This window comes from Carassius gibelio, chromosome A15, assembly GCF_023724105.1.
Source record: "Carassius gibelio isolate Cgi1373 ecotype wild population from Czech Republic chromosome A15, carGib1.2-hapl.c, whole genome shotgun sequence".
NCBI classification, from domain to species: Eukaryota; Metazoa; Chordata; class Actinopteri; order Cypriniformes; family Cyprinidae; genus Carassius; species Carassius gibelio.
The window spans coordinates 12047192-12064431 of NC_068385.1; the positions used below are offsets into that span (position 1 = coordinate 12047192).

Sequence of the window (17240 nt, forward strand, 5' to 3'; positions counted from 1 at the left end):
GACAGTGATCGTGACCAGACCATTTATCACAGCCTTGCTAATCAATATGACAATATTTAGAAGAGAGACAGGTTTAGCAAAACCCAGAAAAACACTGTGCACTAAAACAATGCTTGAGCGTGGCTGCGGCTCGATAGAAAATTAAAATGTTCACCGCATCCTTCTGTCAGAGTGTCTCTTGCTCCAGAGAGCTGAGCAAATATTACAGGCGGCGACGAGACCAAAAAAAAAGACATTATGGAGGCAGCGTCAGGGGAACAGCATCTGCAGAATTTGGCTGCATCCGTCTCTCCTGGTATCACTTCATAATACGCTACAGTGAGGACACAATTACACAATTTTCTCCATGCTGAAATAATACTGAATCAATGACAGAATTATTAAAGTGTAATGTATTTCACGCTGATACATCCTGTTCAAATTAGAAATGTGCTATTATGGGCGGAAATCATTTCCCCGTGGTAAGTAATTGAAATGACATCCTGGCTCCCACCTCTTTGTACTTTGTCGGTGTGTGTGAGATGATCTTGCTCTGACTCTAACGTAAAAGATGTAAAAACAATTCAGTTTTGTTCTTTCTCAAAGACAGGCAGACTTACCGCCTGCTTGGATTTAGACATGTCATCCATTTGGACATGGAGGTCCTCAATCTCCACTTCCATTGACTTCCGGGCTTTGACCGCAGTAGCACAAGTGAACTCCGACTCCTCGAGCTGTGAAGGCATGCACACATAAGTAAGTGTATGTTTTTGAAGGGTGTTATATAAGATGTGTTAACTACAGAGCCCAGGAGAGCTGAGAAACAGACCTGGTTCTTGAGCTGAGCGATCTCTCTCTTGCTGGGAGCGTTGTTCTTCAGGTGATCCAGCATGAGCTGGGCATCAGCCAGCAAGGCCTTTGTGCGCTTCAGGTCTTTTCTCAAACGCTTTTCTGTCTCCACATCTCTGTGGCTCACCTGAAATCACCAAAGAGATTTTAAATACCGGTTCTACATAAATATAGCAAATACCTTTATTTACATGATTTGCTCGGCTAGTCCTAAACTTGAAGTTTAAGGATGATTTGGATTTACCCCAAAAAGTGTGAAATGAGTCATTAGCATTTTTGACCTGTGATTTACAGAAAGACGTTACATTTTAAATGTATATATACAGCACTGTCTGTAAAACTGGGTTTTGTAAGGTATGTAACTGTCTGGTTTTTAAAGAAGACTCTTATGCTCAACCAGGGTTGCATTTATTAATTAAAAATACAGTAAAAACAGCAAAATTGTAAAATATTATTATAATTTTAAATGTAATTTATTCCTGTAAGGACAAAGCTGAATTTTCAGCACCCATAACTCAGTTTTCAGTGTCACATGACATGTTTAATTGAAATCTTTCTTTTCTTTTAATAATATAAAGTTTTAAATACCAGTAATTAATACATAAATAAATAATCATTCATTAATTTCAATCTTTTATAACATTATAAATGCCTTTACTGTTACTTTTGATCAATTTAATGCACTCTCGTTGAATAAAAGAAAAAAAAACATACTGGCCACATACTTTTGAATGGCTAAAAGGAGTACACACATACATAACTAAAAGCTTCAAACATTTTATTTCAGGTCTGTAAACAAAGTCTGTTGAAAATAAATGAATACCTAAAATGAAAATTAAAATAAATTAGAAAATGAACTTAAGTGCAGCGCAATATTACTAATCTACCATATTTGAAACCATATTTCAAACACTGATGTAGTACTGTATATATAGTAAGTACCTGTTCTTGAGCGCTCATCAGCTTGGCTTCCAGGTCTCTCCTCTCACGCAAGACCTTCTGCTTCTCTTCATACTCTTCCTCCAGCTGCACCTCCATTTGCTTGAGCTGCTCACACACAAGCACAATAACAGAACATCATAGAGGGCTTTGAGAAGTAGGTTTGCCCTGAAGAGTCAATCCAGACATATAAACACATTCCCTAAAAGTGTCTTCAGATGCTTCTGAGCACCTTCAAGTGTCAATCAAGGGACTCAGTTGTGAGAAAGAAGGGTAATTATGGGATGCACTGTACTGGCAGCTTGACTAGTTCAGTGAAAAGGAGGTAAAGGTGAACTATACTTGAAGAAATATAAAATAGCAGCCCCATGAATTATACATCAAGACAAAACTCAATGAGTTCAGCTTATCTGCACCTCCACGGCAAAGACACTCCGCAAATGTGAAAGGCGCTATCTGCAACGAGAGCTGCACTGAACAATGCTGAATGGGCGAATATGTCTTGTTTATTTATGTTGTACAGAAGTTGAAATGAACTCTGCATAAGAACCGAACATTAGCAATTAAGATGTTATAAAACGTACTCGGTTACTAACGTAACCTCGGTTCCCTGAAATACGGGAACGAGTACTGCGTCGAAGACGCATATGGGAAAAACCCCCTTTTTCTCCTGAACTGAAGCCTTATTCAATCACGCAGTGAAACTGCACAGCCATTGGATCGTGCAGTGCTATTAAAACAAACCAATGGCTTGGCAGCGGTGCTGCACGAACCTATGGCAGCGAAGCCCGCCAAAGCCCGCCAATATGGGCGGGGAATCTGGCTATATATTGGCCGCTTTGCCACAGGAATTCAGGTTACTTCGACTGAAGCGACGACTGAGTTGTGCAGCCTTTTTAGCATGGCAAGGAACGCAGTACTCGTTCCCGTATTTCAGGGAACCGAGGTTACGTTAGTAACCGAGTACGTTCCCTTTCAATACTTCACTCGTACTGCGTCGAAGACGCATATGGGAACCCAGTTCAATCACGCCATGCTAAGAAGGGAGGACGACCAACGCAATCAAACTTGATTTGTTAAACCAAGATATGATAATAGCAACTAGGGGCAGAATAAGCTCAATGAGGTTACGTCTGGCCTAGCCTGATCATCCCGTGTTCGTATCGCCTCAGTAGCCAAGGGACCGAGTGCATACGAGTAGAGCTTGAGCCTTGGGCAAGAATGGCCAAGAGCATGCAAATGAGGAACAAGAAGGTGACCTTCACACAGAAAGTACCCTAGCATGAAGCGCTGGGACGTCTAGATTGTAAAATCTAGCAAATGTGGACGGCGAGCTCCAGCCAGCCGCCTCACAAATTTCTGCGATAGTCACACCATTAGACCATGCCCAAGACGAAGACACTGCTCTCGTCGAATGGGCTCTTACTCCAATTGGGCTTTGCAGGCCCAAAGAAGAGTAGGCTAGCTGGATTGCATCCACAATCCACCTTGAAAGTCTTTGCTTAGAGACCGGTAACCCTCTGGTGCGGTTTCCAAAGCATATGAAGAGCTGTTCTGATCGTCTTATTGGTGCAGAACGCTCTATGTAGACTTTTAGAGCCCTCACTGGGCAAAGTAGATTCAGCCCTGGATCCTCCTCTGTGTTTTGTAACGCAGAGAGGGTGACCACTTGTGCTCTAAAAGGTGTGGAGAGCACCTTTGGCACATAGCCATGCCTCGGTTTCAGGACGACCCTCGAGTCGTTAGGCCCGAATTCTAGGCAATTAGGGCTCATCGAAAGTGCTTGCAAATCACCCACACGCTTAACAGACGCTAGTGCCAATAGCAGAGCGGTCTTTAGCGACAGGGCTTTAAGGCCTATGGACTGTAGCGGTTCAAAGGGGGCCCCCTTCAGGGCTCTCAGCACCGTGGGCAGGTCCCAAGAAGGGACGGTGGGAGGGCAAGGCGGATGAAGCCGTCTGGCACCTCTCATAAATCGGACGACTAAGTCGTTTCTGCCCACCGACTGGCCTGCTATAAGGGCGTGTGATGCCGCTATAGTTGCTACATAGACCTTGAGCGTGGAGGGGGATCGTCCCTTCTCCAAGAGCTCTTGCAAAAATGACAGTATCACTGATACGTCACAAGAGGTCGGGCTCTCACCATGGTCTGAACACCATGTGGAGAACACAGACCATTTGGAGGCATAGAGGCGTCGTGTAGACGGAGCTCTAGCCTGTGAAATTGTGTCTAGCACACACTCAGGGAGTCCCGCGGGCTCCCGTCGAGCGACCAAATGTGCAGAGACCACTTCTCTGGGTGTGGATGCCAAATCGTCCCGTCCGCCTGAGAAAGGAGGTCCCGTCTCAGGGGAACGGGCCATGGGGCTGCAGTCAGCATCTGCGACAGGTCGGCTATCCAGTGCTGATTTTCCCAGAATGGGGCTACAAGCAGAACCCTGCATCTCTGGTCCCTGACCCGCCTGATTACTTGGGGAATCAGAGGGACCGGAGGAAAAGCATAAAGAAGACGGTTGGGCCAGTCCTGGGACAACGCGTCCTTGATCTTGGAAAAATATATTGGGCAATGAGAGTTGTCTTTTGAGGCAAAGAGGTCTATTTCCGCTCTGCCAAAGACCTCCCATATCTTCTGAACCGTCTGCGGGTGGAGTCTCCACTCTTCTGAGGAGACTCCGCTTCTTGACAGCATATCCGCGCCCTTGTTCAGCTTGCCCGGAAGATGCACTGCTCTCAGGGACCCCAAATTGCTTTGGGTCCATTCCAGCAGTCGCGACGTCAGTCTGAAGAGACGCGTCGACGACAGCCCACCTTGGTGATTTATATAAGAGACCACCGTCATGCTGTCCGATCTGACCAGCACGTGGTGGCTCTTTAGGTCTGACAGGAAGCTCTGGCAGGCTCGTTGAACTGCAATCATCTCGAGGCAGTTGATGTGAAGCCTGCTCTCCTCTTTCGACCATTGGCCGAAAGCGGGTTTCCCTTCGCACAGCGCGCCCCAACCCTTGTTGGACGCGTCTGTGGAGATCACTTTCCTTCTGCAAACCATACCAAGTGGAGCACCCCGTTCCATCCATTGCATGTCCCTCCAAGGGGTCAGGGCCGAAATACAGTCCTGACTCACCTTGATATTCAAGCGTCCGTGACGCCATGCATGAGGTGGAACACGTGGTTTCAGCCAATATTGGAGGGGGCGCATACGAAGCAGCCCGAGCTCCAGCACCGGCGATGCCGCCGCCATAAGACCCAGCAGCTTCTGGAATGTCTTTAGGGGTCGAGAAGCATCTATTTTGAAAGAGGCCGCAAGTCGCTGTAGAGCCGCAGCGCGCTCCTTCACCATTGTTGCCCTCATTGTCACTGAGTCTAACACTGTTCCCAGAAACGATATCCGCCGGCTGGGGGACAGTGAGCTCTTGACAAAGTTCACCCTGAGCCCCAGGCATTCCAGATGGCTGAGGAGCACAGTTCTGTAACCCAATGCCTCCCCCTCTGACTGAGCTAGAACTAGCCAGTCGTCGAGGTAATTGAGAATGCGGATGCCCTTCTGCCTGAGAGGGGAGAGAGCCGCATCCATGCACTTTGTGAACGTGCGAGGCGCCAGAGACAGCCCAAAGGGGAGGACCTTGTATTGGTAAGCCACGCCCTCGAAGGCAAATCTCAAGAACGGCCTGTGACGTGGGGCTATCTGGATGTGAAAGTAAGCGTCTTTCAGATCCAGCGAAAAGAACCAATCCCCTGAGCGTATTTGCGAGAGGATTTGTTTCAATGTGATCATTCTGAAGCGCCGTCTCATGAGGGCACGGTTCAGATGTCTTAAATCGAGGATGGGGCGCAGCCCACCATCCTTCTTGGGAACCAGGAAGTAACGGCTGTAAAACCCTGAGTCGCGGTGTGCTGGGGGAACGATTTCTATAGCTCCCTTCACCAGCAGATTTTTCACTTCGGCACGAAGAACGTGAGCGTTCTCGTTGTGCACTGAAGTGGTGACCGCCCCGCGAAAGCGTGGTGGCCGTCGTGCGAACTGAAGGGAATAGCCGTGTTTTATTACTCCCATGACCCAATCTGATACCCCGGGAATGGCTTGCCATTGTGAGGCCCGGATGGACAGAGGTTGTATTAACTCGAGTGATTGACCGCCGTGGGGGGACATAGCACTCGTGAGTGTTGTGTGAGGAGAACTGCTCTTTTTGTGAAGGAGTGTGTTTTTTATTTTTTGCACTATAACAGCGCTTTGCTGTCTGGGCACTAACAAGGGCCCATTGTTTGCAGCAGGAACAACTTCGTCGACATCTGGAGATGGACGGCAGAACACACGGGGAAGTTTGGGGGGTGGTCCGGCTGTGGCGAGACTTAGCCCCCTCCTCTTTCTTTCCTGTCGATCAGGATGACGGCGGCGGCGCAGGGTCCAGCACTATCTTGGGCCGGGGTCCCATGCGCTTGGGATACTGATACCGTCTGGTGGCCGAGCGAGAACGGTGTCGAGGCTCGGGTTTCACCGGCTGGGCTGCGGTGGTAGCAGCTGGCGCTTGCTTAGGAGGCTGACGAATCGGCACCTGTCTGGGGCGACTGGCAGCAGATGAAGCGCGCTTCGGCAGGAAGTGTCGCATTGCCTGGGACGCCTTCTGCGCCTCTGTGAAACGCTCGGCGAATCCCTCTATCGCCGGGCCAAAGAGGCCGCTGGGGGAGATCGGTGCGTCTAGGAACTGGGCTCTGTCAGCATCCTTGATCTCCGTAAGGTTGAGCCATAAGTGGCGCTCCAAGACGACCAGGTTAGCCATCGAGCGCCCAATGGCCTGGGCGGTGCTCTTGGTAGCACGCAGCGCCAAGTCTGTTGCACTTCTCAGCTCCCTGAGTGTGGCGACATCTGGGCCAGACTCGTCGGTGGCGGCGAGAAGTTTGGCCTGGAAGACTTGAAGCACCGCCATAGAGTGGAGCGCCGCGGCTGCTTGCCCTGCCGATGAGTAGGCACGCCCGGCGAGCGCCGACGTCGTACGGCAGGGTTTGGACGGATGGTTGGCCTTGGCTTTCCATCCAATAGCTGCTGGCGGGCAGAGATGCACGGCCACAGACTCGTCCAGCGGCGGCAGCCGTTCGTATCCTCTTTCATCAGCGCCGTCAATTGAGGTGAGGGCGGATGAAGATGAAGTACGCAGGCGCGCTGAGTAGGGGGCGCGCCACGATTTAGTGAGCTCGTCGTGGACCTCCGGGAAGAACGGAGCAGTTCGCTGACGAGGGGCTTGCTGGCGCCCCGGCAGAAACCATTCATCCAGACGGCTACGGGCTGGTTCCTCTGGAGGAGACCAATCCAGACCCAGCTCATCCACTGCCCTGGAGAGAACGCGGATAAGCTCGGCGTCCATCCCGAGTTTCGAGCGGTTTGGTTCAGATGACATCGAGGGGGCGGGGTCCGGCGAGCCCGACAGCTCCTCAGCATCTGAAGCGGCTAGAGACATGCTGTCCTCTAGCAGTTCCTCCTCAGTCCCTCCAAACAAAACCAGATCACTCGCGGCAGCAGAGGGACACTGGTCTGGCTGTACAAAGAGGACTGGGGAATCCCCTCTGGGCGGAGAAAACGAGGCACGCGGGGGCTGAGCCGGCGTGAGCTCGCTTTCATCCTGCTGCTTTAATCCTCTGCCCCGCCTTTTCTTCCTCGCCGGCTCGCGGGAGGAAGAAAAAGGGAGGGCGCGAGGAGCGAGATCGCTCTCTGAAAAGAAAGCGATTCGCGAGCGCAGAGAGGCGATATTCATGTTCTCGCAATGAGAACATGAATTCCCCGCGAGTGCTGTGTCAGCGTGGGGTTTCCCCAAGCACGCGACACACTCGCTGTGCCCGTCATCAGCGTGCAGAGGGGCTCTGCACGAGCTGCAATGACGAGACGGCATTTGCAACAACGCCGTAGAAAAAGGCTCTTTTAGAGAAATTTGCTCTTTCAATATATCTCACCGGATGGCCGCAGGGAAGCGATGAATCTGCGGTGGGGACCGGCAGTCGCGTTCCAGTGCGAGGCGTGTCAACGGCGAGCAGTTCAGCGGAGATCAGCGAAGCGATGTGACGTCGTCGCTGAAGGAGAAATAATCTGAATTCCTGTGGCGAAGCGGCCAATATATAGCCAGATTCCCCGCCCATATTGGCGGGCTTTGGCGGGCTTCGCTGCCATAGGTTCGTGCAGCACCGCTGCCAAGCCATTGGTTTGTTTTAATAGCACTGCACGATCCAATGGCTGTGCAGTTTCACTGCGTGATTGAATAAGGCTTCAGTTCAGGAGAAAAAGGGGGTTTTTCCCATATGCGTCTTCGACGCAGTACGAGTGAAGTATTGAAAGGGAACTGAACACGCTTGAACATCTGAAAACCAGTTGTAAAGTAATTTTTTTGTAATCATAATTTTGACATAACAGATGTTTTTCTGAGATATTGATTTATCTTGACAAAACTTGTTATTAAAAGAAAATAATAATAATAAGGTTTTGGTTAATTATTTTACAGTGGCTTAATTTACAGTGCAGGACTTTCAGGCATTTACTGTTGAACCACTGATGTCACATGGACTATTTGAACAATTTCCTTACTAACTTTCTGGTTCTTGAATATGTCAGTTGTAATGCTGACTATGGAAGCTCTCGGATTTCATAAAAAAATATCTTAATTTGGGTTCCAGGGATGAACAAAGGTTTTGCTGGTTCTGAACGACATGAGTAATTGAGTAATTGGGCCACTCCATGACCTTAATGTGCTTCTTCTTGAGCCACTCCTGTGTTGCCTTGGAGGTATGTTTCGGGTCATTGTCGTGCTGGAAGACATCTTCAGTGTTCTGGCTGAGGGAAGGAAGTTCTCGTCCAAGATTTTACAGTTCATGGCCCCATCCATTTGCCCCTCAATACGGTGAAGTCCTCCTGTACCCTTAGCAGAAAAACAGCCCCAAAGCATAATGTTTCCACCAGCCTGTGTGACTCTAGGGCTGGTGTTCTTGAGGTCATAGTCAGCATTTCTCTCCATCCAAACGCAGTGAGTCGAGTTAATGCCAAAGAGCTAAATTTTGGTCTTATCTGACCACAACACTTTCTCCAAAGCCTTTTCTGAATTATTTAGATGTTCTTGGGCAAACTTACCTGTACATGGCCTGGCCTGGCCTGTACATGTGTCTTCTTCTCCTTCTCACCAAGCTTCTTGCTGATGGTCTTGTAGCCCATTCAAGCCTTGTGCAGATCTACAATCTTGTTTTTGCCATCCTTTGACAGCTCTTTGTACTTGCCCATGGTGGCGGCAGAGATTGGAATAGAAGATACAGGCTGTGTGGACAGGTGTCTTATACACCTAGCAAGCTGACATTAGGTGTAACTTAAAGTGGCCCGACTAATCGGTGTTCCACATGGGCATATAACCAAATTGTGGGAGCAAGAATTCTTGCTGGTTGGCAGGGGATCAAATACTTATTTCACCCACTGAAATGTCTAATGAAATTATGGATATTTCATACAATGAAGCTAACAAGCCAAAGGTTGTAATAATTAGTATCAGTTATTGTTGTGTAACAGTTAGTTGACTGTATCATACCTTCTTGCTGCAGGACTGTCTGATCTCCTCCACCTCCTCGTCTTTGCTCTCAATCTCTTTCGAATGCGTCTGTCTCAGTCTCTCCATCTCCATCTCCAGACGGAGCTTGGCCTGCAGGTCAGAACACCAACAGCTCAGTGAACACAAATCCACACCTTCTGCAAGCACGCACGCATTGGAATCCACTGGAATAGATGACATGTGCATACAGGTATATATATGCAAAATATCCCTGTCGCACAGGCCAATAAAATGCTGTAATTATTATTATAATGAATGCAGACTGTGGGTATTGAGAGTTTCTTCACAGAGACACATCAGCTAATTTTACATGAATTAGCATATTACGCACGGCAGATGAAAATTGCATGCGTAGAGAAAAGTGCATCATTCCAAGAAATAATACATTAAACATCATGCACTCAATACAATGTATATCTTTATTTTATTGACATGTTGTCACGAGAGTATGGCTGGTTGGAGTGTGGTGTGTTTGTGCATAGGTTTACTTAGACAAAATTGTTGCGAAAGTTAGTTAAAAAAAATGTATAAAGTTCCCACCAAGATTGAAAAATGTATGAGTGTTTGATTACCTGCTCCAGCATCTGAATGGTTCCAGCCTGCTCATCAAGTTCTTCTTCTTGATCTTTGACCTTTGCCTCAAGGTCACGAAGCTGCTTTTTAACCTTGGCCAATGACGTCTCGTCCTTTGACTCCTGTGAGTTCAGATCTTGAAGCTCAGCCTCCATTTGCTCGAGCTTCAGATTGACAGCACATATCTCCAGATCCTTATCCTGAGAGAGCAGAGAAAAACTCATTTAGCACAACTCAGTCTGGACTCGGCACACACAGACACGTATACGTCACAGCCGGGAAAGGTCTGTGAGTGAGAGACAACAAAGAAGGATGATATAAGAGAGGTTTCTGACCTCCAGTTGTTGTCTAAGACTGAACACTTCCCCGGTCAGCATGTCTTTCTCTCTGCTCAGTTTCTCTCGCTGGCTCTTCTCTCTCTGCACCTCCTCCTGACTCTGAGTCTGCTCAGAGTCAAACCTGCAGACATTGCATTCACACCATCAACAAGCTTAATCTCAAAAAAGATGTTTCCAGAGGCTTTACTCTCTCTGCTCCTGGAGAGGAACGAGCTGCCATCGTGCACATGATCTGCTGAGACCATCACAAATGATTCCACAAGCACTAAACTAAAATCAAAGTACAAGGTTAAAGTGTCTTAAATATATATATTAAAAAAAGTAAGTAGCACTTTAGAAAAGTGACCAATTAACTGGTTGCACATATTCTGCATGGCCATATTCAAATTCCTAATTCTAAACTTAACTACTATATTACTAACTATTATTAAGCACAAAATAAGGAGTTTCTTGAGGCAAATTTTTGTAGTTAATGGTTTGTTAATAGTGAGAACTGGACCTCAAAATAAAGTGGGACCGAAGACAAAAAACATGATACAAAACAACAACAACACGAAATAACATACCTGCTTTTCCTAAAATAGCCAAGCATCGCAGAGTGTTGAGAATCCAAAACTCATCTAAGCTTTACAGAATTGTGTGTGACGTGTGTGTCAGGAGGGGCATTAGGGAAAAGTGTTCTGATTGGGTTAACTTGAAAGTGGGCAACAATGAGCGAGGAGGGGGGAGTCGTGACGCTTTGGGGCAAATCAATTTGTTCTTTTCTGTTTTCCCTATTTTTTCTATCTCGTTCTCCACCCCCTTCTCTCCAAGGCCCTGTTATGATCCCGTAAATGAGTCTTATGCAACTCTTAGTGTTAATCTGAGCCCCACAGAGAGATGAAGGGCCGCTCTCTTTGCCCTCTCCCCATCTCTTCTACTGACTAAATCTGCACTGAGCCTCAGGCTGATCATTATATTTAGAGTGGACTTTCTCACATCCCCTCCGCAGGGACAGGCACAGCCTCCGACTGTTTACTCAAGAGTCTAAAGAGGCTTAGCTGCAGCACCTTTACACATTAACCACGTCACTCTGCTTACGGCCTTCTGCTCGGAGTAATGATAGTCTTACAGATTTAATTTTCAGATGCTCGTTACTGAGGCCCTGGTGGGCTGCTCTTAAGGCTTTTTCACAACAAGGAGGAAAATTATAACTATAAAGATTTTCAAGTTTTAAGTTATTTAATTAAAAGAGAAGTTAAAACTGTTCTGTATAAACTGGTCTGTGAATCAGAATCGAAATGCACGATTAATCGAATGTGATTGTCATGCGCATCTTCTCAGTAAAGCCGGTTCTGTGATAAGTAGTAAATCTCCATCAAGTGCGTTCAGATGGAGCAGCATTTAATACACAGAGCCAAAGTTCACTGACAAGTTATGCAAAATTGCGTTCATAATCGCAGACGATTTAATTACGCAATTATGAAATCGTTCTGCGATTATGAAAGCTGTTTGCGTAACTTCTCGGTGAACTACGGCTCTGTGTAGTAAATGCTGCTCCATCTGAAAGCACGTGAAAATACCACATTTAATAACGTTTTTACTCCAAACTCACTTCATAATGTCAGTCGTGCATTTGAAATACATCCTTCTGTGAGATGATGTGACTTCATAAACAGAATGAAGCCACGCAACATATTTCATACTATTTTAAGCAGTGATAAAGGCTATGTCGATTAGCATTGCATTATTATATAATTTATTATAATAAAAATTATAATAAGATAAACTCCTATAAACCATATATTGTCATAGTCTTGTGTTTATTAATCACATTGAATCAATAAAGGTAGTTAAATCTGTTTATTTAGCAACCACTGTAGGAATTTCCTGGGTTTCTTCTGCAAGGTGTATTTGGAGTTTCCTCTGGCCTTTGGATGTAGAATTAATGCTTATCACAGAACCGTGCTTCACTGAAAGATATGCATGACAGCTTCTACCTAACGTAATTTCCGGACTATAAGTCGCACTTTTTTTCATAGTTTGGCTGGTCCTGCGACTTATAGTCAGGTGCGACTTATTTATCAAAATTAATTTGACATGAACCGATAGAACTGAACCAAGAGAAATGAACCAAGAGAAAACATTATCGTCTTCAGCCGCGAGAGGGCGCTCTATGCTGCTCAGTGCTCCTGTAGCCTATAATGAGCAGCCTAGAGCGCCCTCTGGCAGCTGTAGACGGTAATGTTTTCTCTTGGTTCTTGGGTCTAAATAAATGCGACTTATAGTCCAGTGCGACTTATATATGTTTTTTTCCTCATCATGACATATTTTTGGAGTGATGCGACTTATACTCAAAAACACAGTAATCTCGATTTACCGCCTTTGTGATTTAATTTTGATTAATTGTGCAGCCCTGCTGTATTGATACCTAGCACTATAGCACAGAGTTATAAAGAAAAGGATTTTAGGCCAATGAGATGTCTCTTTGGGTACGGAAAAGAGACATTCAAACACCAAATATTTTGCTACACTATGACATCCTCCGTAAGAGGTGTAATAATCAATTTCCTTAATAAATCTTTATCTGGTCTGACTCACTTGCGCTGTTTCTTCTCTAGGTCGTGGTTGCGGCTCTGCTGCCCCTCCAGGTGCAGTTTGGTATCCTGCAGCTCGGCTGTCAGTCTCTGGCATTTCTTCTTCAGCTGCTGCACCACGCGCTGCACCTCTTCATTGTCTGCCTGCAGGTCTGTCAGCTAAACACACAGATTCTCATTGAAGGGGATATTCCCATCCAGTGTGTGTCTTGTCTAGATGTATGAGTTTCAGCTAATACATTCAAGTTTGAGACAGTACATGCTGTTGTGTTGGACCACAATGACAATACGAGTAAAGTCTGAGGATTTATGATGTGTGGGTTAGTTTGGTAGAATAAAGTCAGTAGAAATGCACTATTATTTAAATTAAGGACAGTATTGATTTCCATAAATAAATAAATGACTAATATATAATAGATATGGAACCAATATTATGCATTCCTAGACATTCCTTGTGGGTGCTGGCAAAATAACCAGAGCTGTTAGCATTTGAGTGTGTAACTTTGTACTTTGGATGGTATAAATGCAGAGCACTAATTCGGAGTATGGGTCACCATACTTGGCCACATGTCACGTCACTTACCTTTCTCTCCAACTGCCTCTTGTTTTGCTGTTCAACCTCCAGTTTGTCATCAAACTCTTGCTGGAGTCTCTTCTTGGTAAACTCGATCTCTCTGATGGCTCTCTCATACTTGAGCCTCCATTCTCCTCCTGAAAACACAATTCATTGCAAGATGGACTCGTGTGTTTACTCAAATGCAAAAGGCTGTTATTTAATTAAATAAATATGTCAGTGCTTCAAAGTGAAGTAGTGCACATAGTCCAAGTACTCAACAGGTTCAGTGCAGTTTGTGGTGCAATTTGAGATGTCTGATATCTATCATAAAGCAGTTACATAATATTATTTGGCATCATAATTGCAATATGATTTTCAAGATGAAACGCTGTGGGCCAGATTGTCTGCGATCATTCTCTGAATCGAGCCGAGGTTTAAAGTATGGACCTCTGCCAAGGATATTTCACCAGAATCCTTTTGATTATGGCTCACACAAAATCCTATTCAGCGAATATGACCGATATCTAACAAGCTGGGAAAAACTGCAAATACACACAATAAATCAAAGCAGGAAAATTAAATGCTCTGAAACGTAGATATGAGAGGTGGCTTTAGCGACGGCATGCTGAGTGGAGCCCATCCACGTCACCATTAGAGAACGTAATTGCTGGAAAGTGGAATAAATCAAATGTTTGTGGATTAGCATTAAGCCTTAGAGATAAGCTGTGTGACACAGAGGTGAGAACAAGCAGTCACCAGTCTGACACATGCATTAAAATGAGCTCTGTTCATGACAGCAGTGATTCTAAGAAGAGCACTACTGAGTATGATCACCGTCAGGCTTTCACAGAGAACTTGTGCCCACCAACAGGAGAAGAAATAGGAGGGACAGAGAAAGAAGTAAGGGGGGGGGGGGGGGGGGGGGGGGGTCACAAAATCAACATGAACAGGGCTGCATTCAAAATGTGCAACAAAGTATTACTTATAAGCTTGCAGTGACCAATTTAGCAATGGTCTGATGATAAATGAATTAAAATTGTTAGATACAGTCAACTAGGTAATAATGTCTAAGTCGGGCCCCCCAAAAAATGATCTGATGTGTTTAAAACTTACTTTTAATGCAAGGTAGATCAAGTTTAAATATCTGACAGCTCTCAAAGCAAAATACATGGATTTTTGTCTGTTACACACACACACACACACACACACACAAAAAGTGAACTACAAAATTTTCCCTCTTCGTGGAAAGTTCCACAAACTCAAGTATAAAGGAATAAAAAAAGAGTGAGAGAGACGGGGAGATTGTTTGTTGTTTTTAGCGCCCCCAGGCATTTCCATATAAACAGCTTAATGAGGAGCAGCAGCTCTGATGCTAAAGATTATTTTCTCATTTGTCTGGAGGTGCCACGCTGAAATGCTCAGCACACCCGAAGCTCTCCTCCTCACCAGAGAGCCATGGGCCGCCACACTCATGGAAATCATCCCAGATAACCCTTCAATTCTGCTAAAATGATTCAGGAGGGCTCTGATAGCTTCTGTTGAAAGCTCAGCCATCATGAGGGAATTCCCTTTCACTGAGACCTCATTATACATTCGATTCCAAACTTGCTCGGTCCAGGAAGTGACGTCACGAACTCACCTGTGTCATCCTCATCCATTTCCCCGTTGAGCTCTGATGCACGTATGAGTCGTGCCTCCATCACCTCCATCTCCATAGAATCTGTCTGCTTCTTCATGGTGTCAAACTTGGCCTGACATGCAAACACACACACACACACACACACACACAGAGACGCAGAGCACATCAACTCTCTGTTCTGCAGGGAAATACTCAGACCATCTGCTCACACAGGCAACCTTGAGTCTAGGAAACACAAACATGCACACACCAGGCATTCAGAGACAAACACCTGCAGTCTCTCGCTCACACACACTACGTCTTTCACATTGATATTTAATATGAGACGACACAAGCTGTACACGGCTCTCGCTCTGCTGCATGAACTCCACTGTCTGTGCATTGTCAGAAAATATCTATTTCAGGCATGAGGAGATTTCCTCAGAAAACCATGAAGTCAAAACGTGATTTCTGTTCAGAAGTGTGTGTGTGGTACCTGTAGTTCCTTCATGTCTTTCTCTAGCCTCAGTCTCTCCGAGGTCTCGGACTCCAGAAGTTGCGAGGCAGATTCGCCCGTGTTGCGCTCATCTGCAAGCTCTGATGACAGTTCTGCGATCTGAAACACACAAGTGTGCGTCCACTAGATGTGTCACACATGCTCCATGCAAACTTTAGAGTAATGTATGAGCTCATCTCACACACACATGCCGCACTTCACATCTGTATTATCACACACAGATGATGGATTTTTTGTGTGTGGGGGTGTGATTTTGTATTATTATTTTGATGTAATACTAGTATAGGTGTCATAATAACTTTATATTGGAATCTTATTATGGATGCCTTATATTGGACATATAAATGTAAAGATGTGTTATGCTTGAAGAGACATTTTTTTCTTTAAACCTATCTCTGTTTATTATTTATTAACAACAATATTCAGAAGTTTGAAATTTGAATTGAATCTGAAGTCAATTTGAAGTAATTTGATTAAAGTTGAAGTTAATCGAATTTCAGCACTAACCTTGCTTTCCAGTCGGTCACTATTGAGTCTCAACTCATTCCTCTCCTTCTCCACTTTTTCCAGCTTCAGCTTGAGTTGCTGAATTTCCTCCTAAAGACAGACAATCAGATGAAAACAATAAGACAGCCAGAAAGATAGGATGACAAGAATTCAGCTGATACGAAGAGAAATGACCACAGACAGTCAGACATTGAGACACTGTGACATCCACAATATTTAGCGGAGTATAGAGATAGACAGGTGAGATAAATTAGAAATGGTAACAGAATGACAGACTGTCAGGTAGAAAGTCTGTCCTGTTCAGACTCTGCTACCGCAAACCTCGTCCTTTCTTAAACTTTTCTTTTCCTAACTTGAGAGAACTGCTGGCTACAGCCAATTGGTTACAGCTCTGAAGGCTGTTTGTGCAAGGGAGATAGTGACTGTGTGTTTGTTTTTTAAAAGCCGGCTGTTTGGAGGCAGTGTCAGCACCCGTCGGTCTCTCACAGGAGCATGCCTGACTGCATGGCTACACAAGCACTCAGCGGGAAGTGGCCCAGCAGACGAAACCCACACACACGCGCAAGCGCACACACTCTGTGACATGCTAATGCACTCCCCGCGGGAAGCAGAGTTGCGTTTGATCCAGCCAGCTACATAGGTAATGTATGCATACACACCCTGCCACTCTCCCCACTCACAAACACACACACACACAACTCTACAAACACTCGGATTGAGGCAAAGCCGCAGAGACAGTAATCAAAGAGAAGGCGCTTCGGGTGCGACAGAGCTGCAGCTGAATTTAGGAGGGACCCCTGTGGGGCGGAGAAACCAAGAGGGGCATTAAAAGCCACAGATGGGCTTTAAATTCAGCTGTACTATTGTCAAAAGGCAAAACCTGTACATGACATGCCTATTTAAAGCATTTGAAGTGGTTAGCAAAGATGATGGCTGCTTACATCTTTGCCGCGGATCTGTTCCTCTGTAAGCTGAACCTCGATGAGAGGACGGACGGTGGTGAAGAGCTTCCACCAAGGCCAGCCTTTCACACCCCGATTCTTCTTGATGTTTTTCTGGATGCAGCGGATTGCCAAGTCCTGGATCTGAAAAACAGAGACATTGTGTTTATGGCTGCATGTTCTTACTACCGCTGTGCTAGTGAGAAACTGTCAGGTCTTTAGGTCCTGTGCTTTTTAAGTACAGTTACTTCAAACCAATCAGAGGCCAGATGGAAAA

At 45.7% G+C, this 17240-nt stretch overlaps 1 protein-coding gene across 3 annotated transcripts in view; it reads right to left on the bottom strand.

Annotated features, from left to right (window-relative positions):
• Positions 1–17240, bottom strand: part of LOC128029210 (unconventional myosin-XVIIIa) — a 97161-nt gene that overhangs the window by 20512 nt on the left and 59409 nt on the right. For all 3 annotated transcript variants that reach the window (XM_052616839.1, XM_052616838.1, XM_052616837.1), the window contains exons 24-35: positions 16964–17107; positions 16023–16112; positions 15495–15614; positions 15020–15131; positions 13408–13535; positions 12829–12983; positions 10246–10369; positions 9910–10110; positions 9317–9427; positions 1771–1875; positions 809–955; positions 600–713 (exon numbers count right to left, since the gene is read on the bottom strand). In XM_052616839.1, the coding sequence (XP_052472799.1) occupies positions 600–713; positions 809–955; positions 1771–1875; positions 9317–9427; positions 9910–10110; positions 10246–10369; positions 12829–12983; positions 13408–13535; positions 15020–15131; positions 15495–15614; positions 16023–16112; positions 16964–17107 (1551 nt within the window). The remainder of the gene's footprint in view (positions 1–599; positions 714–808; positions 956–1770; positions 1876–9316; positions 9428–9909; positions 10111–10245; positions 10370–12828; positions 12984–13407; positions 13536–15019; positions 15132–15494; positions 15615–16022; positions 16113–16963; positions 17108–17240) is intronic.